At 49.1% G+C, this 24,948-nt stretch overlaps 9 protein-coding genes across 9 annotated transcripts; 5 read left to right on the top strand and 4 right to left on the bottom strand.

The window, feature by feature from the left end:
- Positions 1–435: 435 nt before the first annotated feature.
- On the top strand, positions 436–2,997 carry N7446_004980 (DUF3435 domain-containing protein; the record flags this gene model as incomplete). Its single annotated transcript, XM_058513728.1, has 6 exons — positions 436–764; positions 832–1,093; positions 1,157–1,303; positions 1,351–1,478; positions 1,609–1,985; positions 2,054–2,997. 6 exons carry the CDS (start codon positions 436–438, stop codon positions 2,995–2,997), a joined length of 2,187 nt encoding a protein of 728 aa, XP_058375057.1.
- Positions 2,998–3,803: 806 nt separating this feature from the next.
- Positions 3,804–4,193, bottom strand: N7446_004979 (uncharacterized protein; the record flags this gene model as incomplete). Its single annotated transcript, XM_058513727.1, has 2 exons — positions 3,804–4,006; positions 4,160–4,193. 2 exons carry the CDS (start codon positions 4,191–4,193, stop codon positions 3,804–3,806), a joined length of 237 nt encoding a protein of 78 aa, XP_058375056.1.
- A 1,395-nt stretch (positions 4,194–5,588) lies between these two features.
- Positions 5,589–8,827, bottom strand: N7446_004978 (DUF3723 domain-containing protein; the record flags this gene model as incomplete). The annotated part of the gene is made up of 3 exons (XM_058513726.1): positions 5,589–8,000; positions 8,061–8,359; positions 8,410–8,827. 3 exons carry the CDS (start codon positions 8,825–8,827, stop codon positions 5,589–5,591), a joined length of 3,129 nt encoding a protein of 1,042 aa, XP_058375055.1.
- A 254-nt stretch (positions 8,828–9,081) lies between these two features.
- N7446_004977 (uncharacterized protein) lies at positions 9,082–10,245 on the top strand (the record flags this gene model as incomplete). The annotated part of the gene is made up of 3 exons (XM_058513725.1): positions 9,082–9,651; positions 9,704–9,803; positions 9,857–10,245. The coding sequence occupies 3 exons, from the start codon at positions 9,082–9,084 to the stop codon at positions 10,243–10,245; spliced, it is 1,059 nt and encodes a 352-aa protein (XP_058375054.1).
- A 253-nt stretch (positions 10,246–10,498) lies between these two features.
- N7446_004976 (uncharacterized protein) lies at positions 10,499–12,752 on the bottom strand (the record flags this gene model as incomplete). Its single annotated transcript, XM_058513724.1, has 6 exons — positions 10,499–10,823; positions 10,873–12,010; positions 12,050–12,221; positions 12,269–12,568; positions 12,624–12,674; positions 12,726–12,752. 6 exons carry the CDS (start codon positions 12,750–12,752, stop codon positions 10,499–10,501), a joined length of 2,013 nt encoding a protein of 670 aa, XP_058375053.1.
- Positions 12,753–13,821: 1,069 nt separating this feature from the next.
- Positions 13,822–14,727, bottom strand: N7446_004975 (NADPH oxidase family protein; the record flags this gene model as incomplete). Its single annotated transcript, XM_058513723.1, has 4 exons — positions 13,822–13,922; positions 13,975–14,164; positions 14,220–14,287; positions 14,337–14,727. 4 exons carry the CDS (start codon positions 14,725–14,727, stop codon positions 13,822–13,824), a joined length of 750 nt encoding a protein of 249 aa, XP_058375052.1.
- A 4,507-nt stretch (positions 14,728–19,234) lies between these two features.
- On the top strand, positions 19,235–21,642 carry N7446_004974 (uncharacterized protein; the record flags this gene model as incomplete). The annotated part of the gene is made up of 4 exons (XM_058513722.1): positions 19,235–19,264; positions 19,314–19,376; positions 19,425–21,340; positions 21,393–21,642. The coding sequence occupies 4 exons, from the start codon at positions 19,235–19,237 to the stop codon at positions 21,640–21,642; spliced, it is 2,259 nt and encodes a 752-aa protein (XP_058375051.1).
- Positions 21,643–22,889: 1,247 nt separating this feature from the next.
- Positions 22,890–23,682, top strand: N7446_004973 (uncharacterized protein; the record flags this gene model as incomplete). Its single annotated transcript, XM_058513721.1, has 2 exons — positions 22,890–22,997; positions 23,053–23,682. 2 exons carry the CDS (start codon positions 22,890–22,892, stop codon positions 23,680–23,682), a joined length of 738 nt encoding a protein of 245 aa, XP_058375050.1.
- A 381-nt stretch (positions 23,683–24,063) lies between these two features.
- On the top strand, positions 24,064–24,768 carry N7446_004972 (uncharacterized protein; the record flags this gene model as incomplete). The annotated part of the gene is made up of 1 exon (XM_058513720.1): positions 24,064–24,768. One exon carries the CDS (start codon positions 24,064–24,066, stop codon positions 24,766–24,768), a length of 705 nt encoding a protein of 234 aa, XP_058375049.1.
- Between the last annotated feature and the right edge of the window lie 180 nt (positions 24,769–24,948).

Raw genomic sequence — 24,948 nt, 5'->3', positions numbered from 1 at the left:
ACGCACCAGTTAGACCCACTCGCAAAAGACCCCCGCCCCACCAGCAGCCGTTCAGTTCAGTTCCTGGACCTCAGCGACGGCCAGTGTTAGCTCGGCGTTCGCGAAGGCGCCAAAAATGGCCTCACTTTCTCAGCACCTGGTCAAGATTGTATCTGCCCGCCATGGCCCCTTTCTCTTTCGTATATTTTCTTGTTCCCCAAGCTTTCCCTCTCCCTCCACCGAGACTACTTCTTTGCCCATCGTCTGTTCTCTTCTCTTCTTCGTGCTTCCTTGGTCTGTTATTTGCTCTCCCAGCTGTGGGTGCACAGTCCCAAAGAAATCAGTCGCCGACCGTCTACTCGTGACCTACCAGCCACTTCATTATTTCGCGGTCTTGTAGTCTCATTTCTCAACCTCCGCACCCTCGCCGTCCCTTCAAATCCGTTGAGTTCGACCATGAAGCGTTCTCGACACCAGCGGACTAGAAATCAGGAAAGCGACTCTGGCGGGGATGACATTATTGCGGTTACTTCTAGCGATTCAGAGCGGGGCGATGCTACATACGAGACGGATCTGACGGAGCTGGAAGACGTTTCCAGCCCACGAAAACGTCTCCGACCCGATGAGAACCTTGCCTTGGAGCCAGAGGTCTCTTATGATGCTGGAGAGCTCTACGAGGACCCACTGGATGAGGGTGGGGTTGATCTCTCTGAAATCCCCGAGGATTTTGACAAAGCACCGGGGACTATTGAACGACGAGAGCGGATTGAGAGTCGGTGGAAAAGGTGAGTGACCCACTGAGGTACATCGCTACCGGAGGCGTTGACGGGGAGATCTCTAACGCGGATACAGGTACTGTGTTAGCCAAGTACGAAACAGGCCCAATGAACCAAAATGGCGCGAGGCCGAGAAGGCGCTGCGCCAGGCGTCGAACAATGATATGTATCGTTTCCTACGCTGGTGTCTCCAGCTCGAGCGAGGCGAGGATGGTCGACATATAAAGGGCATCAACAAAGCTAGCACATTCGAGACCGACTGGAAAAACCTTCGCTGTTACTATCAAAAGCTCACCAAGATTGTGATCAAAGATGAAGATGGCTCAGAGATACGAAGGGTCATTATGCCTCCAAATTTATCCCGATCCAGCTTGATATCCTTGACTTACCGTTGATTATAGGGTATGAAGTACTTGGTCCAGGAGTTTGGCTTGGACACGCAGCCTGGAAAGAAGACGCCGGTTTATATCGAGGATGTCGGCCCGTTTAATGAAACGATCTTATCAACACAGGAGAAGAAGTTCCATCTAGGCTTTCAACGTATCCAAGTGTGTCTGTTCAACTCTCTCGGTATCTTTACGCTGCACCGGAAAAGCGCCCTGTTGAGTCTGCAGTTCAAGGACCTGCAGATCTCCCTCCAGAAGGATCCCCGTGGAGGCCCACCCGTCCCTATGATCGAACTTACTCCCGAAGGGACAAAAAGTTTCTCGGTCTCACCAAATTGTACGGCAAGCGCAATTTCTGTCTCTCCCTCTCACTTTCCCATTCACCTCCAGATATATGATATCTCTTCAGATCCTTCTTGTCATCTCTGGAATGGCTGACTAGGGTGATGCAGCTAACTTATCAACAGAACGACTTTTGCACTTCCCGAAATCGTTTACGGGCCGTCTTTGGTGATATGCCCGCACACATTGCTTTTTGGCGTCCTGTTTCACGCGCGGGCGTTCCGGAATCAGGGGCTGACTTCGAAGGCTCAGCTGCGGAAACTTTTCATCAGCAAAGGCTGTGAGCAGCTCCTGGTGCCTTTAGATCCGAAAAAGTCTGAATGGTATATCTTTTGCAAAACGGAGTTGATCATGGGCGTTCCAACCATTCAACGGACTATACAGATGCCCAAGTCTACGATGTCCACCTTGCTGGTCACATTTGGCGAGATTCGCGGGTGGAAAGGGGCATTTCACGCCCATCAGTTCCGGTATGGAAGTGGTAAAGTGATCAACGAAAGCGGTGAGTTCTTCTTTTGATACTGCGAATTTGATTTGCCCTGTCAAGTTGGTGGCTGATGTAGTCCGCAGGGTGGGTGAGCAAGGAGCAACATATGTTGATCATGAAGCATGCTAGCCCTCACACCTTTCTCAACCACTATCATCCCTTGCAAATCGACACCGACATGATCCGAGTTATCTGTGGCCTCGACCCGGATGTGGAACTGATGCGAGCCGTTACCCGGCAAAGCCGTTGGCGAGACACGCGACGCCCACGCTACTTGACTCCTCAACAAAGGGCGCAAGTTGAAGATCATCCCGAGTTGGAAGAGGCCCGGCGCAATCTAGGCAAGATACGTGCGCAATACGAAGAGACTCAGCAACCCGGCCTGCTTCTCCGACTCCAGCAACGGGAGAAGGAGGTGAGAAATACGCGGAAAAGGCTACACCGGAGCTTACGGCATCAGATCCGAGAGAAATTTGATGAAGAGCAAGCCTTTTTGGATATCGAGGCACAGCTGTCGGGCGCTGCGGTCAAGGAAGAGAATGAAGACAACCCCTCCTTGGAGGACACCATGCACCCCCTTCAGTTGCATCTCGTGCAGAGCCTTCTTTCCTACCCTGTTTCTAACTCGTTGGAGGATGAGTGGCATCGGCGCGATACGGGTACTGAAGCAGTTGTCCAGTATTGTGACGTCCTTGAAGGAGGCCCATTGAGGGGCCGGCCTAAACAGAAAGCTCCTGAATCTGCTTCGCCGGCTGGACTGATAGCCCAGCCGAAGGATTTACAGCAGACCCGAAATGATATCGAATCCTGCAAGGTACCTGCCCCTGTATGTGGCAAGCCGTTACGTGCCACCAGGAGTACCTCGAAACTGCTAAGCAGCCAGAGGCATGCTTTCAATGCTTCGCAAGTGAAGGGCTTCCGGACAAGGTTCGCTTTCAGATGTTTCATGATCCCGGGTGTGTTACGCGCCATTTTGATGCTATTCATCTTAAAGAAGAACCACTCAAATGCAACTGGTGTGAAGTAGGTTTGCTACATCGAATGGCGTTCCAGCGCCATGCCTCTGATGTGCATCGCGTGCGCAGTCGCTGGCGATGCCCGAATCCGATGCAGGGACTTCAAAAACAAGAATAAGCCGGCCATGAATCAACGAAGCCATTGACTCGGTATCCATTTACTTCCAATTTGGAATGAAATCGCGTTTGCCGTATCCAGCAAGAATATAGACCAGAGAAGTTCCATACGAATCCCGCGCGCTAGAAGAACGAGCATAAGTAGCGGGAAAATGAAGCAGTATCAAGAAAAAAATTCTCGGTAGTGGGTCCTAAAGTGAATATCTGGAGGGTCAAATACGCTTTTAAACAGTAAGCTTGGTTAATGGTCTCTCGATCACCGAGTTGACGCCACAACGTTGCGTCGAAAATCTAGGCGATCTGGGCGCAAGGCAAAACCGTCGAGCTACTACTGTATTATTGAAGAAATACCGACGTAGACGGATTATTTAGAGTCAATTGCATAGAATTGAAAACTCCGAATTTGCCATAACTCGCGCAGAGACGCACTTGGACTCTTCCCAAATCTGGTCGAGCCGTCTTCCAAATAGGCTCAGTTATGATAACAGCAATAATACCTTCCGGGCGAAAAAACACAGATGGATTATGAAGCACCAGAAAGTTGAGAAATGCCGTCCTTTAAATACCCATAGAACTGAATGGAGACCCATCTGCAAGATCCAACAGCGAACTGCGCTGCGGCCTGGAACAAAATCCCCCAGTCGCATATCTCCATCTCCATCAAATAGCATCGCCTATTTGCCTGCGTAGAATTTTTTCACTATCCTCTATCCAAGAGGCCCAGTTGAATAAAATCTCCCGGTTTGATCGAACCACGAGGGTTGAATTTCCCAACACCGCCACTCGCTACCTCCACGGAGCCTGCGTCCAGTCCCGTTGCATACTCTCGGAACGTAATGCCGTACTGGGACACGCTGGTGTTCAGGAGCTCAAAGACGATCTCGGTCGCCGATTTCACAATTGCTGTTAAAAAAATTGAGCCCACTTGTAAGACGGCTTTACCAGAACTGGGAAGCTGCCAATCGTGTGGGTTCTGCCGAGGCAGAAGGGTGTGCAGTTTTCTAAGTTCCGGGCATGATCAGTTAATATTTTAGGATGTTCCAATGGAGTGCTTACTCAGAATGGCTCTGGACTTCTGGGATCGATCCATTTAGTAGAGCTCTCCTAGGAAGGGATTTTGAAGACACAAAATCCGTGTCCACCGTATCTGACATTCGACGGGAAGCCGGTCCGCATTGCACTATGTTGCAAAATAACACAATTGGAAGAACATATGTAAGTTTCATCTCGAAATATTCAAAGTCCAACACGTACGTAACAAAAGGTTGAACTAAAATAAAGGGAGGAAGACATACAGAGCCCTATGGACAGTCTGCCTTTATATATGAATTTAGAAATCGGGTAAATAAGCCCATTATTTTGAGCTAATCGAATACGCTGTGTCTCTGTAGCGCAGCGGTTTAGGGGGCGAAATGTGCCTCCAAATCAGTGCAGCAGGAGTAAGCCAATACCAGTAGTGCACACACGTATTGACTGCCATCTGGCAACTATATCCCCACCGTGCCCCATCCTTTCCTTATTACCCCAGCCCGGTATTAAGTGTATAACTTTATCAACTTTTATTAGTAGATTCAAATCGGATACCGAATGGGCTTCGAAACGGCTAGCTCGGTTACGATGGGGAAAATCGCGTTGCATACTTGTGAGCCCTTGCACAGCTTGGTCTGGCCTGGGCTATCTGTGAATTAATCTACCTTAGGAGTGGCGAGAGAGTCTCCACTTGATGGAGATTAGACTCAACAGTTACCCGCATTGATCTAGGTTCTCGCAAACTCAACAGGCTTCTCGACGAAACGATCAACGCGGGAGGGGTGTTGGGTTCGTGCTACCAGAATTTGTTATGCATGAGGTTGTGAAGTGACATGGGTGGCGATAATCAATAGGTCCTTGGCTCGCAGGATAGTCAGAAATTGATGGAAGAGCTCGAGTTTATGCCGCTGGCTATAGTCCAGGCTGCTAGCTATATCCGCGATCGAGCGCCTCTCACTTCCGTACCTCAATATTCAAGGACCTTTCAGAGAAATGACCTCTAAGCGAAGAGACTTCTCAAGAAAGAGGCTGGTCACCTTGATCGGGACTGGTCTGGGCCTAGAATGATTGGACTAGAAGGGAAGTCGTACGAAGAACCAGTTCATATGACGTGTGGCCTTCTGTGTCGCCTGTGCTCTTCAGCAGGCCCTACTGTGAGTGGTTTCCTCTCAAGAGGATTCTCCCATGAGCCAAGCCCTCTCGAAAGAAGTCTCTTATTCTCGGCCTTCCAAGTGACCCTTACTCTTGAAATGAGCTAGCTGAAAATAGTCTTTTGTCAACGTCCTTTCATGTTATCACTTCCAGGATACTCTACATAGCTCTATCATAGACACAAAAGCAGAATCTCACTCCAGTACCACTCCTGTTAGATTTCTCTCAGGGTGCCATACGTCTTATCTGTAGTACGCTCTTATTTCAAGCCACATAGGACTATGCATGTCCTAAGATGGGTATCTCATGAGTGCCTAGGATCCCTTACATCCTCTACCCGGTCTAAGACTCGAGATGCCATCCACAGAAGGTTCTTCTCCTTTACAAGTCGACCTTCGGCCGCCAGCTTCTTTTCCTCATGCTCGGACACCACAAATAAGGCATTGCTGCCGTCAGCAGTCGCTGCGCGGTAGCATTGGGCCGGCCTTAGGTTGTGTAAATCCTTATCGTACAGTGAATAATTTTTCCATAAGTATTTCTGCGCCACTCGTTCCATCAACGATGGATTCGACGGATCTATGTGGAGACGGTCAGACCGTCTCCACTCTCCTCGTTCAAGGGACCAGAGTTGAATCTCAATGTGATTTTGAGGGACCCGATCCTCGGCCGTCTTTGATGGCATATGATCGGCTGCGGAGGGTGTATGGGCACGCAGATCTTCGACAACTGGAGGAGGCGGTGGGTGATCTACAACGGGGTCTGGCGATCCTGGGTGGACATGTTCTGCAGGCGCCTCGTCGGTGGTGGTCTCTGAAGCAGCTGCAAGAACTTCTCTAGTCGCAGACTCTTCCTGTAGGTTTTCAGAGCTCGACGATGATGGATCCTGTCTGTCTTCTAGTCGAGAAGTCTCGTCAGGCGGCTGCCCTGGTAAGTCAAACTCTTCATTCAGCCGCTCATTTTCCAACCTCTCTTCCAATTGTTCCTGTTCTTCCTGGGCTCTCCTCAAACTGGCAAGAAATTCATCTAAGTTTTCCTGCGGGGGTTGGCTGTTTACCGAGGAATTGCTTGCCTCTGGTTCTGGAGAAACTCGCCGTACGTTACCATCGACCCGTGTCTGGTCATCAGGAGCATCGTCTTTATCGGCCTCTTCGACCATTGTTTGCTCTTCCTGGTCCTCCACGAGCGGAACTGCGTCCAAAGGGACTCGTGTGCAGTCACTCCTACTATCGTCAACATCCGGCACAGCAGAGACATGGGAAGATTGCGTGATGACCGTCGCTGGTTCGACCGGTTCCGGCTGGCTTTGAGGCCCGACTGAGATAGAACTTTCTTCAGGCGACCTACTCCGGTCTAACATAACCTGGTCATGATTCACTTCTGGCAGTTCCAACTCCATTGGCTCTTGGTGCATATCCCCCTCCGGACGCGAGACAGCTCGGCGTATTTGAAATTTTCGCCGTCGACGCCTCGCGTTTTCTTTTTGGTCCGTCCGCAATGGCTGCTGACTTTCACTGCCTCCTCGTCCTGCAATCACTTCAGCTGTCCGCTCCTGTGTCTCTCCCTGTTTCCCGTGAGGTGGATGGGGGTCTGGTGCGGGTGTATGAGTAACAGGGAAGTCGTCCTCTTCGACGAACATTGGCGAAGGAGGCATCTCCCCCATTCCTTGATCTGGACCAATGTCCTCGGATTGGTTGACATGGCTAGTCGCAATCCGTGCAGACTTTCCGAAAAATGCAAAATATACACAACGGCGGACGAAAAAGCTGGTGACATTGTCGGCAACCTCAACATCAGCGTGCAAACGGTCCAAGAACAGCAAGGGTCCATCCTGCTTGTGAGTCCGTGTTTGGGGTTCCCCGGATCGAGTCTTTAGCTTCATTGCGCTATCCGCCAGAAGACCCTGAGGCTGCTCCAGTCGAACGGAAACAGCCTTGGCGAAACAGCTCACAATCTGATTGACCAAAAGATCAAAATCCTGGCTATCGTATCGATACCGGTTGGGCTTTCGGGCTTGTAGGAGGGCGGATCGTGCGATCTGATGATCAGGTGAACTCTTGATCAGTGCATCGATTTCGGTGGACTGAAAGCCAAGCTGTTGAGCGAGTTCAGCCATCTCGTAAATCGCCCTCTCATCGGGCTTGGCACGAGTTGATTTTGCCAACAACTCGTCATCGCTCTTTGGGTCCGGGGGCATTAACGTATAGTGCCTCATTGCGTAAAGCCATATTTGTAAATATCCTGTCTCGAGGCGTTCCATATCAGTTGCCGGCTGGCGTCGGAAAGTAGACTCGGAGGTCTGGATGAGGGAATCCGCTGCCCCTGAAGTCGCGGTTCCCTCTTCTGAGGGTGGATTGAATATTGAACTCATGGTTCTCCAGATCGACATATCGATCGGACCACAGAGGCGCTTGACACAGTGGGCACAGGCCTCTAGGTACTTGAAGTCTTCGAAGAAGGTATACAAAGACGGGATCATGCTGTCAAAATTCTGCATTCGGGACCATATGATCCGTCGCTCTTCGTCGCTGAACTCGGCGAATGCTTGGCCACTAAGGATCATTCCACAGGCTGTTCGCCCATCTGTACGTGATTTACCAGGTGCCAGCAGCTGCAATAGCTCCACAGTATTCTGGTCGATCCTCTTGAGGGAAGCGTGGTCCGAAGCAACCAAGGAGGACCAGAAGTCCCAGATATGATGCAGATAAGTTATAGTCTCCTACTATGGACAAAGCGTTCGATTAGCACGGTGGAAGAGGGGCAGTTTTCTGAAACTCACTTCAACACATCCGGAGGCTATCAGTCTGTGAACTACACTAATCCTCATCCCACCTGGCCAAAGTCCAGGAATCGTTAGTAGCCTGTCAAAGGCACCTCGAATACGGCGGTTTTTCTTATTGTCCAACTGATCCAAACGCTCTTGGTTGCTGCGCGATAGACGTACAAACCATCGCTCCCGGAAGGTTTCATCGTAATCGCCCTCGTATTGTCGAATCTTGCGATAGATTTCACCGTCGGTCGGCTTCCTTTCGTTGGCGTATTCCTCCACCAAGGAAGTTCTGAGTTCTGCACCAATATCTACCATGATTGTCAGCACATGATTAGCCATCTTTTCTCGACATAGTTACCATCTGAGTAAAGATCCACCGTCCACCAACGATCAGCAGGAGGTAGCACCTCAGCTCCGGCCTGGACGCGGTGACGACCATGAAGCCCAAGTAGCTGCCCTTCCAGAAAACTAATTCTGGGTAGTTGACGAGCATCCGTCGTCAATAGTGACTGCTGTGATATGTTGGCCTTCCTCAACGCATCGGCGAGATCATGTGGCGACACGATAGCAGGGACATGATTGTCAACATCTAGACGGCGACAACGGTTCTGGCGGAAGACCCTGCGAAGTCGATCCAAATTCTTAGGATCTAGATCCCGAGGCAAAGGAGGATCGAACTGGATTTGACTAATGCTGACTTTCGCTGTTCCAATATATTTCAGTCGCCGCTCACTTGCCAGTTGCACCTCTTCTTCGGTAAACAGAGCGCGGCTCATTGCAAGATAAAGCAACAGGAAAGAATAGGATCTCACGGCATAATTCAGGATCGAGCGTCATTTATACTGGCCCCGGCCAAATTCAGCCAATCTGCCTAGCGTGGTACTTCTTTCTTGCCACATCCCTGCAGGGCCCCTCAGTGACCCGCAGCACATCACACCAGGGAGCCGTTAAAAGACTACGACAAGTAGTCCTTTGCAAAGCTATCTTTTCTTTACTTTCTCACCTGGATTGAACTATGAGCAGCCCGATCATGAAGTCAAAGGCTGACAAGCGAGCCACAAGAGTCCAACCTTCTCAGATTGCATTGCTGCTGCAACTCCCACCCGAAAACGAAGCGGTGTCGCCATCTTCCGACCTCAAATCAGAGTCGGGGCACTTCGTTTCCAGATCCCATCCAAATATATCCCCTCCATCCTCACTCTCTGAGCCTGGAGGCAAGGTCATCAGAGGTTCGCCACGAGCCATGAGTCTTCAAGCGAACAGCCCTACCGGCTCGGATTCTAATATACGGAATGAGTCCCCTTGGGATACTTACAAGAAATACTACGAATGTGATTTAGCCGGAACAGTGATTGTATGCGTTCGAGCTTCCGATGGGCGTGCTGCACGGGCGATTCGGCGATTCTCCAGCAGGGACAGTGACAAAATTCTGAAGGTTCTCCGTTCGACAAACCATAAGAATGTCGCCTCCGTCTGGGAATTTTTCCGCACCTCCGATGCCCTGTACACTCTTGGCGAATTTGACCCGCTGTCACTAGATCATATTGTTGCCTGCAAAGCTTTCCCAGACCAGCAGCAACTCGCTGCTATTATGTCCCAGGTTTGTGCATAGAATATTTGCACTGAAAGGCTGAGTTGCTAACAATGTGTAGTTTCTGGAAGGACTGGCTCATTTAGTAACCCAGGGATTCCATCATACTGCTTTATATTGCTCCAGCGTCCTCATGAATCTTAATGGAGAGGTCAAGATCGGTAAGCCGAATGCAAGGACGCCTCTTCCGAAACGTTGCCTGACAGACGAACAGCGCGGGTTGACTGCTGTATCCCCCGGCAGACAAGCCGGGTCCAAGCGAGTGACCTAGCGCCTGTGTCGAGAATCATGATGGAGTTGATGCAAAATTACGCCAAGGACGACGGGGTGGTCGGTATTGATGATCTTGAACGCTGGTCAACTTGCCCAGCTGCCATAGAATTTCTTTCTGCGATTACCTCGGCCAGCTCCTTTGAAGAGCTGAAAAAGGTTTGTGAGCCACCCAGTAACTTCGCTCCGAACTCGCTTATTGTTTTTCAGCAACCCTTTTTGACAGAAATTCGGTGGAGTCTCGGCGATCTCATCGGCCTGGCCTGGTTTGCTCTGATATCCGCTCGTACGTTCTACTCGTACACATGGAATCCAAACGGAGGTCCAGCATAAAGGCCGGGGCAAAAGGGCCGGATAAAGCAGTTAGATCAGAGAAGGGAATTTAGATTGACATTCGTTGCCTTTAACAACCGAGCTCTAGAGATAAATGGAGGATTATGCGTACGATTGCAGAATTGTCTCAATACCGGTGGGAAGACTCAAGTCACGAATATGAGGAGTGGCAACGATTACAGTTTTCGAAAAGTCATCTAGTGCATATCTATTTCCAGGATTACGACACATGGGATCTACAGTCGCACTGGTGCTACTTGTCCGATTCCCAGCCGAGATAATTCATCATTTTACGCCTTGCATTCTCCACAATATCCACAGCTTCCCAGCACGTCTGAGAGAGCTGAGTAAGTAGGGCTTGTTCGTCCTCATTTCGGACCAGTGCTAATTCTTCAGGCCTAAGAAGACCGCAATCATTATTGAAGAGAAAGGCATAAGGATCGTGTGTGACATGGCCAAATATGAGAGATTTGACCATGGACTCCGTCGCCTCAAATATACGTTTGGACCCCAACTGGGTTTTCAGAGAGAGTGTGACGAAAGCTTTGAGCTGAGCATCAGTAAAGCTCTTGATGCACCTATTCACAAGGGTCAGCCGAGCCACGCATGAACCAGCGGAAGACATACATGTCGTGTACTAAAGAAGTGTTGCCCAGTAAAAGTATACCGACTCCTACGGTACCCGCAATTCTCCACCACCATTTGCCGCGGCGAAGGTGGTAGCCTGTGACCCGATTGCGGCGAACCTGTTCTCCCTTATTAAGGAGAGGATCGTCCTGGTATTCCTCGAGTATGTTATTCAGTACATGAGTCTTATCAGCCTTGTCCGAGGTACGATGGGTTAACTTGTTCCGGTTTCTGCAAAGGTCTTCGTAGTTGAAGTACAGCAATACCTGTCCAAGGCGCACTGCAATAGGGTTCAAATGAGATGGCTTCCCATCGGAATCAAGTAATTTGAGGTAATTTGCAGCTGCACCTATGCCTCTCCATTGCACTGGGAGGCCTAGCGCCGATACGTCGAGTGACTCGGACAAATTCCAATGGCCCAACAGGGGCCATAGCGTTTGCTCGAGACCCTCCGCAATGAGGGGATTTGCGCTCACATGGAGGATGCGCTGAACTCGAATGTCATTAAGCGTAGCATCGCAAGAAAAGAGCAAACGTTTCACGTTCTGCACCCTATAATTGAGCGCCACTGGAACGGATAAATCGTCCGCGTTGGTACTAACAAGCTCATCCATATTTTCTGTTTGGCTAGCCATAAGGCGGCCAGATTCCGGCCGGATAGATTGCTCTCCCACATTGGAGACTTCATTGCCACACGAAGGTGGCGTCGGATAATATGAAGCTCCTTCGTCAACATTCGGTAAAATTATAGGGGCGTGAGGCGCTATCATAGTGTGAGTCTCCGAGCCTGGAAGCTCGCTTTCGCCCGGACTCGGATACGAGTCCAAAGGTGAAGATCGAAATGGCGTTCCATCTCCAGGTGTATGTGCGGTCACGGGTGAAGTCATCTCAACGCACGAGTTGGGATCACTGGAAAGGTTCGGTTCGGTGAAGGGAGAAGCACTTTCCGAGGGCTTATTGGTGAGCAAAGGCAAGTCCGCCAAACTGGAGTCTGCGTCATCAAGTAGATTCAGAGAACTTATCCACGGTTGAGAATCGCCAAGGGCGGTTAATGCATCGTGTGTTGAAAAACCAAGGTCGTAAGGAGGCTGTGGTGGAAGGAACGGAGCGGGTTGCATAGCACCAGTAATAGTGCTTTCTTCAAAAGAGGATTAGCAGTCAGATAAGACGAAAATACCGCGGTCGCATTCCATATTACCTGGTGCTGGTGTAGACCAATCCTGAACAGCCTCTGCTGCGTAAACTTCATCCACAAATCCAGCACATTCGAGTCCAATGCCCACTGTACGCAGCTGAGGCATCGTTAGCTTCCGAAGCTGTTCCAGGTCGGCTCCAAAGCGCCGAACGAGCTACCGAAAGTTAGGGCGAAATATAGTAACTGAAGCAGACGACTTACAGCTGCAAGGTGCTTCTCATCCAAAAGAAGAGCGTCCGCCGCGCGAACGCATTCCTGATAAGTCAGCTCCCAGCTCCTCCAAGACCTTGGGCAGAATATGCTCACCCTGAAGCCAACCAGAACAGTGAACGATATATGGCAGTTGTTTCGATAAGTTGAGGAAAAAGGCATCCCATCGAGGGTCGCCAGCATGTACCATCTGGCAAAGCCCGCCCATTTAGCACGCACCAAGACTTCTGCCATCTGCCTCTGATCTAGTTGTCCGATTTCCTCCAGGACTTTGCCGAGTCTGTTTACCAGCTATTCCTGAGTTAGCACCGTTCAAAAGCGAGGTAACGAGTTAAGGCTCACTTACGTCGGAGGAATCGTCTTCATCCCACTCTTGACCGCATTTCGGGTAAGAATCCTGAGAGAGAAATGAGAGGAACGTTATTGAATTTACTGGACGGGTGGTTACCTGCAGACCGACCCAGAGAAGCGTCATGGTGGTATTAACAGCCCGCGTAACACCCAGGCAGGAATGAATGAATGGATAGAATCAGCGATCAACGCAAACGGAAGGAAAGGACGCCGTTTAACAGCTAGGAAGAAAGCTCCAGCCTGACGTTTTGGAGGGAGAGAAGCAACAGGAGGAAAAGAAGGCCTTTTATAAGCCTGGAAGGAGTGGGGGGTGCTGGCGAGCGAACCCCTGCCCTTCGTAAAGGGAGGGTTCCCAAAAACCATGGTGAAATCGTTGAAATCGTTGAAATCATTGAAATCGTTCAAGTCGGCACAACTGTGGTCCGCCAGGAAGATGCGAGGTGCAAGCGCTAGGTCGCTGCAAGAAAGGGCTCATGATGTACGCGCCCAGAAACCCTGATTCACGCGAAAGCAGAGCATTCTCAGAGCGAGCAAAACGTTCTCACCTCAGAGAAAGTGGAAGGTGAGGATCGGGTGAGAACTGGGTGATGAGGGTGAGCAGTATCTAATGCAATATAGTTCCTCCGAGAGAAATAACCCCCGCATGGGCCCGCAACTGACCCGCACTACGGTGATCTAGCCCTCATGGCATTTCTGTGCTGTACGATAACGAAGTACCTTCAGGCGCCTTTTCAGACTGTATCGCGATTCATATTTGAATAGTTTATAGTCTAGAAATAATTTTTACTACCGTAGGAAATTCCGCAGAGCCTGTGATTCCGGGGAGGCAGATACATCGCCAATCCTCCAGCCCTCACTATGTAGCAATTCTGCCGCTGTTCGAATTCTGCCACCGCGTTCCAGTTTTGGCCACGGTTCCATTTTTGGCTACGGTTCCATTTTTGGCCACGGTTCCATTTTTGGCCACGGTTCCATTTTTGGCTACGGTTCCATTTTTGGCCACGGTTCCATTTTTGGCTACGTTCCATTTCTGCCACCACGTTTCTTCACACAATGGTGGAGCCAGATGATTGGACACAGTTCAGACAGGTGAATAGGCAGAAAACCTCCAACCTCCTGTATCACAAACAGACATTTACTATCGAACATCCATCTGCCTTCCACTGAAATTCGTAGTAATCCGTGTAGTTTTCCTACTCAGGCTGATATTCCAGCTCTGAAAGCTCAACACCCTGGTGGAGATAGCCTCTTGCAATGTCGCGTAAGCGATCTCTGAGACCATCGCTTGCGGAAACTATGGAAATATTAGAAGTAGTGATTGCCATGGCTTGTTGGAATCTGCTTACCCATTACAAGAGTTCGACCTGGCTCGTCCGGGATGTTCGGCAGTCTCTCTATCTGACTCCCAGATGCTTCGGTTGAGATTATTTCGCGATAATCAGGTAAGCCCTGGTAATAGCATATCCTTTCATGTTTTCCAACCGGTGTTCTGCTATTTGCAAGGCCGTGCTCCACGTAAATGGATATGCTGAGTATCTAGTGTAGTAGTTCGTCAGTGACAAGGACAAACTCCGTGGAAGATTCAACCAACATAACCCTTATCTATGATATCATCTTCAAGGACATCATCGATCTGCTCTTCGGCCGTGCTCACCATTTCTTCCTCATTAGCTTCGATCGGACGAAGGACCGTGGTATATGCACATACCGATGGAATCTACTTGCCAGACCAGATGCAGTCGGCGAGTACGGGACGTACATGTATTGTAGCCATGAATCATTTTCTTTAGATACGGAATCGAAGTCGCGATTCCAAATCCGGTCGCAATTATCAGAATGGTTTCGTAGGGATCGACGTCCTCGGTGAGTCCATGAGGTCCGGTAAATAAGGCTAAGAATGATACCGAGCTATCTGTGGGCAGCGCACCATGGCGTCCGAGATCTGCAGAGAAGCCATTGCGAGGTTGCACAAGTAGCTTCAAAGTATCCTGTCTACCCTTGGACCAGGATGTGATGGTGAAAGGGTGCGTCTGAGTCCATGACCACAAACTTACCGACGGCATCCAGAGGTTGATGTATTGACCAGGCTCGACATGCATTGGTCGAGGTAAAATGATTTGGATCTTTGCAGCTGTGATTCTGGGGAGGCTTTCCCTGGTATTTTCTTACTTGAGAATGATACAAGGGCTCGAGGAGCACCATGGCCAGAAAATATTCCGTTGCGGTATAAATGGATCGCCAACTCCAGAAGCGTTGTTAGCCCCAGGATGCTCAGTGTCACATACACGTACAGTCTCGCCGAGCTGGCGTGGGCAGGAATATGCTGCCAGGTGCCATAGACAAAAAGTCCGGCAAGTATCTGATGGCTTCGGAGAAAGATTTCATAAGACCAACGACGAAAGTATGGAATGGAAAACAGAGCTAGGATACCGAGTGCGGAAGAACCCTACGTCTGTCAGCAAGGCCAAATCCACAGTTGATTGAGTGCATACGATCACAGTGAGCAGATTTCGTGTCTCAGTGAGAGGAAACCTAAATGTTTTGCCTTGAAGTTCGGCGATAATGTGGAATGACAGCAGAGCAACAGCTGTCCAACCGGTTGCTCGATGGATCTTACGGCAAGTATGCCAGGTGATTCCAAGCAGTCCGGCTAGGAAACCAAGGTGGGCGGTTGATAGAGGAAAGATCATGTTGATAAGGGCCAGCGCGCCCGCCCGGCGGCCCGAGTCTACCAGCGATTCGGTACGCAAAAAGACCAGAGCGATGTTGACGGCGATGTAAGAGACATGAACGAGGATACCAGCTCGGGTCCATGGTCCAAGGACTCGATGCCTACGAACAAGGACAGGGAGGGTCAGATGTCCGGAAAGTAAAACAGAAAATGATTCTGTCCAGTCAACTAGGACATAGCGGGTTTGTATCAGAAACAGGGCCAGAAATATGCCGCCCGCAGCAATCGCGTAAATGGCAGGCACCTCCATACTCTATATGGAGATGTAACGATTTCGAAGGAAAGGAGGGGGGCAGGTTCACTTGAGGGAGATGAGAGAATAAGTGCCATTTTATATCATGAACGGTCACTGAGGGAGCCTTCGCTTGGGTGGGCCTCCCTGTGGGAAGAGGGCGGCAGGGAGTTCACCTCAGTCAACTGCCATGGCCCGCAGGGACCCGGTTGGGAATATATAATGGGCTGTTCTAGCTCGAGCCAGATGATATCTTCCTTTCTGTGTGTATGCTGGAAAAACCATGGTCGCCAAACGTCAGTCACAGAGTGTTAGAGCCAAATCTCAGCAAAGATATAGGCGTAAGCGGAGTTTGTTCAAAAAAGCGAAGGAGTTTTTCCTGGAATGTGAATCCGATGTCTTTGTGGCCGTCCGAATCCGAAAAAATGGGCAAATACAGTCAACTCTCGCTTATACCACAGCATACTATCCAAGCCAAATTACGTGGTATAATTGAGTTGTGTTTTGGTGAGAGGATGACATAATATTTGACAAGCTAACTCTAAGCCCTAATACCTATTTAGTCTTCCATCCCATCATCTGATCCAAAGTCACCTGACGTTTCTCATCAATCTGAATCCTGCCAAAGTCGCTGATTAAGCTCTCAATTTGTCTAATATGGTCCGAGGTACCCTTTTCTTTGCTACAAACCCATAGTAGGATATCCTGGAGGCTGTCCAATATAGCAGAATTAGACAGAAGCTCAGGTGGGGGCCCATCAATGTCAATATCCTGAATTTCTGAGGTTGTTGGGGCAATATATATATCTTGCTCATTGGTCTCATCTCGCCCTTCAGTCCCATCTTCTAACATGTCTTCGTCCGAAGGGTTCAAAAACTCGTCAAATGGCACAATATCTTTATCACCAAGCTTATCAATTGCTTGATTATATAGACTTTCAATCTCATCACTCAATCCGGGCTCGGAAAATAGTGCAGACTCAGGTGCGGACTCGGGCGCGGACTCAGGCATAGGTATAGACTTTGGACTAATCAAAGTACTTTGTTTAAAGCAATTGATAATCGTTTGGTCTGATACACTTGTTCTCCAAACTTGCGTTACCCAGGTAACAGTATAATAAATGCTCATTCTTTGTTTTGGGTCTATCCCACGATCAAGAAAAGCAATCATATAGCGCATCCATTTCTTCCGATAATGGTGCTTCAAGTTTTGGATAATACCTTGGTCCAAGGGTTGATAAATTGAAGTTGCGTTTGCTGGCAAAAAAACAACCGTAATCCGGGGTGGTGGTGGCGCTCGCTGGAGTCCAATAACATGTGGTGAAGCATTGTCTAAAAGGAGCAAAGCTTTCTTATCTAAGGGAATACGCCCATAGAAAGATCGCAACCAGTCCTCCATAATGTCATGACGCATCCATGCTGCCTTGTTGTGACGCCAAACACATCCCAGAGCTCGGAAATTAACCCCCCGGAGTGCGCGAGGGGTTTTTGCTGTGCCAATCAACCATAAAGGGACTCGATCGGAACCATCCGCATTTGATGCAACAACAATAGTGATTCGTGTTTTATCAAGCTTTTTGCCAGCAATTTTTCCCTTTGAAAGACCACCATTTGGCATACGTCGCCAAAATAGGCCAGTTTCATCCATATTGTAGATTTCGGACGGTTTGAATTGATTGCAAATCGATTTGGTGCTTTTGATCTGATCATGTACCGAGGATGGGACTGAGGCAGCTTCTCCGTGGAAAGTATGATATTGAAGAGAGTGGCGTTGTTTGAAGCGAGTTAACCAACCCTCAGAGAATTGAGGTTTGGTCCCATCTTTGTATTCCGGTATTTGTCTCCAAAGCTCAGCTGCTTTAGTTTGGATCAAAGGGCCATTTATTGGTATTCCATTGCCAATATGGTTATCTGCCCAGTCATATAGCTTTTGGTCCAATAATGGCCAATGAGAGGATGAAGATCGTTTGTTTGCCCCTGCAGGGCCCGTATCAAGATAATTGTATTTGGATGAAAGGATCCTTGATATGGTTGACCGGTCAATCACTTGTTTGAATTGGTCCTCAAACCACTTAGCACATGCAGTCTGCGTGGGCTTTGGGCTAGTATTAGACCAAAATGCCCGTAGTGCCTGTTTCTGCGCGTCTGATATACCCAATTTGGTACGCTTTGGTCCCATTCTGACGCGCTTGGGTGGGGTCGGGAGGGTAGGAGAGCTTGTAGATTGAGGCATTCTGATTGGTTGATTGCGCTGACTAAGCAGATTTGAGAGGAAGAAAGTGTGGTAAAACAAAATGTGTTATATTCTGTCAATTTATATGGAAAAAACTGGAATGAAGGGGCCATCCAAGCAAGGGATGTGTTATTATCAAGAATGTGCAATATCCCACCGTGGTATAAGCGAGAGTTGACTGTATATATTTTCGATTCCTCCATGCAGAACAAATGGCTCAGAGACCTTTCGAATCTGGTACATGTTGTTTCTTGTACCTAAATCAGGTATCGACTGACTAACTACTAGTACAGGAGTCTCAATACCCTCGTCCTATCCACGAATCTAGTTAGAAGAAACTTGACCTGGCCGAGCCTCAAACGGCCGAACCGACTCACCCGATAAGCTATAGATGATGAAAGACATGTGTCGTGCTTAACGACAGAGAATAAACGCAAGCAACGGAGGATATGATCAGGTACAAACCTTGTGGGCGTGGATATTAGAGTATGACAATCAGAGCGCAACTTGAGATCAGTAAAAAGTGTCCCATTCCCACACTCAATAGGCATAGAATGTGAAAGGATGATGAACTTTCCATTCCTAGAGCTCCCATAAGCCATAGTGAATTGCCTCCGATGATAAGGGTCCGCCGAGTATGGAGCAGAAACCTGGTGGTTCCTGGTTGTGATGGCAGCTGAAGGTCGCTTATTAAGCGGTCCTGAATCAGGACGGATTAGGTAAGCAGGGGTCCCAGAAAGGCAATGATCAACACATGTGACCATATTGGGAAATGACGTCATAAAATTCGCCAGCCGGCCAGGCAGCAGCACCAGTGGTGTGACTCATACCAGGTCCAACAATCGTCAAGAGGAATAATTCTGCCTTGCTCAGCGCTCAGTGAGCGCTCAGTGAGCGCTTTGAGCGCCCCGCAATTATGCTGTAAATTAACGTTCATCATTGGTCCACAATACCAGTCACATGATAACAGCATTAGCTGACAATGACTAATCCAGTGTGATTTATTCACAAAGATCGTTTTTCCCTTTCCTTAACAACTCACAACAAGACCGAAAGGATTTGGTCATTCACTTCAACTATGAAGGATGAATTCGCCAAACTATCGTGAAGTTCCTTTCATACCCCCAGCCACTTGCAAAATGTTGTATAAATCCTTCTATCCCATGTGTTTCGACTTTACGAGCACAATGAATCCCACGATCAGGGAAGGTGAGCAGAGGGTGAGCAGAGGGTGAGCCGAGGGTGAGCCGAGAAAGAGTGGCACCCTCTTTGTCTTCGCAGTTGGCGTCCTCGCAGCTGGCTTTGCTCCCCTCCTCCCTCAAAGTGCACCAGCGATCTCTAAGTGCTCTCGATATTCATTTATCACTTGCCATCAAATTCCTTGGTCCTCTTCAGAAGCTTTACCCTTGAAATGCTTCAGATCAAGTTTTCTCTCAACAATGTGAGCCAGCCACCCAATCCGAACTCGCACCATCTGACTCTTCCTCCAGGCAAATCACTATGGAGAACAAGGGAGCTTCGACTTCTTACCTGGAGAAAATGCAGAGAAAGAGGTACGCCTGACCCTACTTAGGACCTGACCCTTATTGACACTATCATAGATTTTAGACGCAGTCCGCATCTCTTGTAAACTTCAATCGAGGTTGCCTGTGGAAACGATCATGAGCCTTTACAAGCAAATTCAAGCTGATGCAGACTGTTTAATCGATTATGAGGTGAAGCACAACAGCTCTGGCAAATCTTTCTCATCGGCCATCGACGGTAGCCCAAATCAGGGTCATCTCGCAGGATTGTCAGACTCGGTGGTTCCACCGAACGATCAAAACTTGTCGTCCGGTAAGGAAGCCCAGAAATACAACGTCTCAGAAGATGACTTAATTTACCTTTGTTTTCCAGATGTATCCCTCGACACCCGTTATCAATCTTTCCCTAACGATTTCGACGAGCATCACCCGGACGGCACAAACATAATCTCACCAAACAACTCGGATGTGACTTCTCACGACTCTGCCATCGAAATGAACGATGACCACCAATATACCTCGACTCCGCCAGTATCTTCAAAAGCCCTGGGTACCCGATATACGAAGAATGAGACGCAAGTTCGTTCGGTCAGCCTAACGAGCCCAACGATCGGGCGACTGGAGAGGTCAGCAAGAGCGACATCCGAGGAAATTGAATCGAGAAGCGCAACACCCGAACGGTTCCGACAATCCTTGTCGAGACTCCAGCCGGCAGTTGAAGATGCTTCCGATGAGGACGAAATTGCTGCTGGCTCTGACGACATAATTACGAATATTATCGGCATAGACTCGGCTCAGTCAGGCATTCAGATTCCCTCGAGTGAACGATACTCATTGGAACCACAGCAACTAGCCGACTATGCTCCTGGCAATGCAAGGGGTAGTGACCCTGATGGTTGTTCAATTTCAAATGAAAGCTTTGGCGAATCGGATATTGACTTGGCCATTGATCATTCTATGAGGTTTTTGAGTGAAGACGAGAATCCGGTCGACTTTTCCTCGAATCCCCAAGGTCGCATTTCCACATCTACATCTACTTCTCCTTCGCTTAAAGATGACGACCTGTCTGCGCAGCCCAAGAAGCTTTCAGATGTGTCTCACTTGCCCTTGTCAATTGGGGGTCTTCAGGCAGGCTCAAAGCGAAAGATTTCCCTTGCTGTTGAATCTCAATCAGACCAATCCTCCAGGAACCTCAGGCCCCGTCTTGCCCCTGAGCAGTCAGAGGAGCCTGAGCAACCAGAGGAGCCTGAGCAACCAGAGGAGCCTGAGCAACCAGAGGAGCCTGAGCAACCAGAGGAGCCTGAGCAACCAGAGGAGCCTGAGCAACCAGAGGAGCCTGAGCAACCAGAGGAGCCTGAGCAACCAGAGGAGCCTGAGCAACCAGAGGAGTCTGAGCAACCAGAGGAGCCTGAGCAACCAGAGGAGCCTGAGCAACCAAGTGTAGCGGTTGAAGATTGTGAACCGAATGAAACCGATATTCTGGAATCGGTATATTCCCGACTGACTTTGCAACAGGTGACGGAAGTCCAGCGCACCGGCGAACGCCTTCATTCACACAACCTCGCAGCCTTTCTAGAAAAGTACTCCTGTACCTGGAAGGTCTCTGGTTTCTGGAGCGGCCCTTCCTGGAATGACTCAAGCTCCTCGAATGCCGCTCAAAAGCCCAATCGTGCCAGTCTTATGACCTATTTAATGCGACTGCACAATGAGAACGACATGCATGATGTAAAGCTACGTGTTGCTCGATGTTCTCTGTTTCTGTTTTTTGTCAGAGAAATCGAGTGTGAACGTCAACGGGGCACAGCAGAGACTGCTCTGAAAAAAAATGTCGTCAGCACACTTTGCAACTCGAGAGGCGTGACACCAGTCGAGAAAAGAAAACTCCACAAATCTTTCCACAATGAAAAGAAAATCGGTGAATATTGGTGGTGGTGTGTGTACTACTTCGGGCCCAGCTTTCTTATTCGGTGCAGCAAAGAAGCGGGCAAAAAGATGTGAGAATTCTTTCAGTACAGTACCATCTCCCCTCAACTGACAGGTATGTAGAAACAATTCCCGTTTCCCGCTGGATGCTATGATTGCGTACGCCCTGCATCGGAACCCTCTTGCCGCAAGGCCTTATCCCGCCCTTGATGAGGCCGTGGTCCATTTGCTGATCACAGGCAAGTTTTCCGACAACTTCTCACTACAAGATGTCCAAAAGTGGGGGAAACCTCCGCCACAGAATCTGTTGCGCTTAAGGCCTGGCGACCTTTTAGTACTGAAGCGGTCACTGAAGAGGCTCTCGCGAGCTTAAACGACTGGAAGGCCAACCCTGCAAATCGCATGCTAAGTTTCTAATCCATTTGCGAACTCCCTCTTCTGCTGCGTCATTTTATGTAGCGTTACCTACGTTAATGCTTAAGGGTCCTGGTGCTTTGTTGGTGAATAATAGGTTATTAGCCGCTGAAGTACATGTTTCAATATGATCCCATTCCTACTCTTTGCTCGTCTTCCATGGCTCGATCTTCGTTTCCCGGTCATCCTAGTCAGAATAATGTAAAAATAGATTCTACGATTCGCCTAGCATGAAAGCCTTCGAAGTGCTAGGTGGGAGGTTTATTCCTCCGTGATTTGTCCCATTTGATCCGTGAATTTCACCTCAGCGTCTGGCTTACCAGGTGCCTTGAACAGTAATCTTCCTTTTTCTCTCTACATGCCTGCGGAGTATATCTATATCTCTCGGCCGGGGAGTGAGAAGGGTGAGTGCGCTATAGATAGGGCGAGAATCAGGGTGAGAACCGGGTGAGTCCTTCGGGCTGGCGCGACCGCCGCACTGACCCCTCCAAGCTGAACTTGAGCCCCCATCTCAAGCAGTCAGTCTCTTGGCGTCTGCACACAGCCTCGAATGACTTTCGACTGCGCCAACGGGGTAATTTTCGAATGCTAGCTCTAGTAAATGTGAGGCCACTCTACCACGGATGACTGGACCCTACGAGTTCTGAATAAACAATAGGACTACGAAAGTCAAGTGGCTTAGAGCCAGGCAATAAAAGAGTTCCGAGTTCCTCTCGTGCTTCCGGCCAGCGGCCAGCGCGCTAACCGCACGAACCGAAGCATTCGTATCTTGGAATCTGTACACAATCACGCCAGAACTTTGCTAATCGGTCACTTTATGGCGTACTACCGGTAGCACTGCAAACGATTGGCTAGGGATTGTGGTTTAATTTTGCGCTAGCTACATTCCGTGTGTTTAACTGATAGCTCAGTCAGACTTGGCCAACCTCTCGGCCTCTCGTTTCGATCATACGCGTTAAAGCGCAGTTTGCGTATATGTGTGTTTGACAAAGATTCAATATACACTTGATATATTGATAAAGCCAAGATACTGGTTCTACTGCTCAACTGCAAACCCCCAATGGCTGTAGACGCTAATGCAACGACAGGGATCATTACATGAAGTCACATGGTTGTTCTCTCTTACCTGACCAGCCGCCCGTTTCTCCCTCGATCCTTTCACTTACCGTGCATTACTCACCTTAACCGCCAGACAAGTCCTAGAAGATGGGTCTTGTAGAAAGTAAGATTCTCCTTCAGAAGCTGCAAAATATCTGCTACGAGGCAGAAACGCAAGGCTCCACTCGGATAGATGTGATCTTGCGGGATACAGAGGTGAGTCACGCGTCTGCTGTGTGGTCATCCCGGGCAATTGGCTGAGGGAACTTAGACGATTCAACTCCTCAAGTCTTCGTGGACATACATTCCCGAAGATGCTCGAAGAATCATCGTTGGGAATCCTTTGTCTCACGATACTCGCATCACCAACGGCAACACAGCAAGAAAGCCCGCGAAGCGTTTGAAATCATCACAACCCCGCCCGCCTCGCAAAAGAAGAAATGCCACAAAAGCTCAAATTTGCCTTTCCAGTTCCATCTCAAGTAATATTTCCCGTTGGGCGAAAAATCCATCTGATTTCTTCCTCAATGCCGATGAGACAATTGCCGACTTTGAGGCGCCTGCTCTGAGCTTCTTTTATCGAAGTCTGTTACACTGCGAGCATCGCATAGACAATGACTTGATTCGATCGCGGTTCCTGAAGGTTCTCTTTTCCAAGCTGAAACATAAATTAGGTCTAGAAAGGCTTCATTCACACAGTTCGGAAATCCTCGCCAACATCATTTTAGAATCTTCGTTAGTGGGCCATGATCAAGATGATATCAAGGAGAACATTACGCAATGGTCAAAGGAAGGAAGCAAGATCGATAACCTGTGCCGTGACATTGATGATAGTTCTGATGATGGGTACCGGTATCTTGGGGTTTTATTCTACTTGCCAGGAGATGTTGGAAAAGAATAGTAAGTGCAGAAACCCGATAATGATTTTCTCGCGTTGAAAGATATTGCAGTTTAAGGCTACTCCATGAGGATGGGCCCAAAAGGTCACAATGGATTCAAGACCTACGTGACAGAGGTATATCAAACGTCTCCTTTCGACAGGAATTAAGCGACCTCGCCCACGTGATGTTTAAAAAACTTTGGGAATGTGTTGAGTCTATCACGCTTGAAAGCGGCCAGGGTTCTCAGTTACTGACAGGTATGTTCCTTCGAAGTTTTTGCAAGAAAGGCACTTAAACACCACACAGATCAGCCGTCATGGCATATATTAGCACTGGATGATGGAAATAGCAGGAAAACTAATGTACGACTTCGTGATCCAGAGTCTTTAAACCTTGCAAGCATGCTAAGTCCAGCTCAGGGGCTCAGGTGGGGTTCGAATCCAACGCGCTCAACGCTGCTCTATCAATCCTCTCCAGTTTCATCGACGGCATCCTTGAACCAACAAGACTTGCGAAGAAATACAATTGGTAGCATTCCTGGTTCGAATGCGGATAGCTCTGCACCTCCAGAAACACAGAACGGTCATATTGAGCCTCGGAGTCCGCTGTCAGATGAGGTGCATTCAATGCAGCTTCCCTACGACCACTGGCAGTTCAGACATCCTATCCCGCAATATCACGAGTTGTCAGACCCGACCTTAAGCGATCCCCTCCAGACGCAACTCCCTTACGATCACTGGCAGTTCAGACATCCCATCCCGCAGTCTCAGGAGCTGTCAGACGCAACTTTAAGCGATCCCCTCCAGACGCAACTCCCTTACGATCACTGGCAGTTCAGACATCCCATCCCGCAGTCTCAGAAGCTGTCAGACGCAACTTTAAGCGATCCCCTCCAGACGCAACTCCCTTACGATCACTGGCAGTTCAGACATCCCATCCCGCAGTCTCAGGAGCTGCCAGGCCCAACCTGCGACCCACTCGGGACGCAACTTCCCTACGATCACTGGCAGTTCAGATATCCTATACCGCGGTCTCACGAGCTATCAGACCCGACCTCAAGCGATCCCCCGCGACGCAGCTTCCCTACGACTACTGGCAATTTATGACGTCAGTATCGGGCTCATTCATTGCATAAGCATATTGATTTACTGAAAACCCTTGATAGCTCCTGGCTTTTCATTTTGTGCCAAGTTTTACGTTCGGTCGGCCGATTGCTAGAGGCTAGTGATTGTGCATAAGAAAGGTGGACCTGGGCATGGCCTAGTCCAGCAGTTCTTATTTTATTC

This window comes from Penicillium canescens (assembly GCF_028828765.1).
Source record: "Penicillium canescens strain IBT 15451 chromosome Unknown utg000003l_segment0_segment0, whole genome shotgun sequence".
NCBI lineage: Eukaryota > Fungi > Ascomycota > Eurotiomycetes > Eurotiales > Aspergillaceae > Penicillium > Penicillium canescens.
The sequence above is the reverse complement of the archived record's forward strand: the minus strand, read 5'-3'. Positions and strand labels throughout refer to the sequence as shown.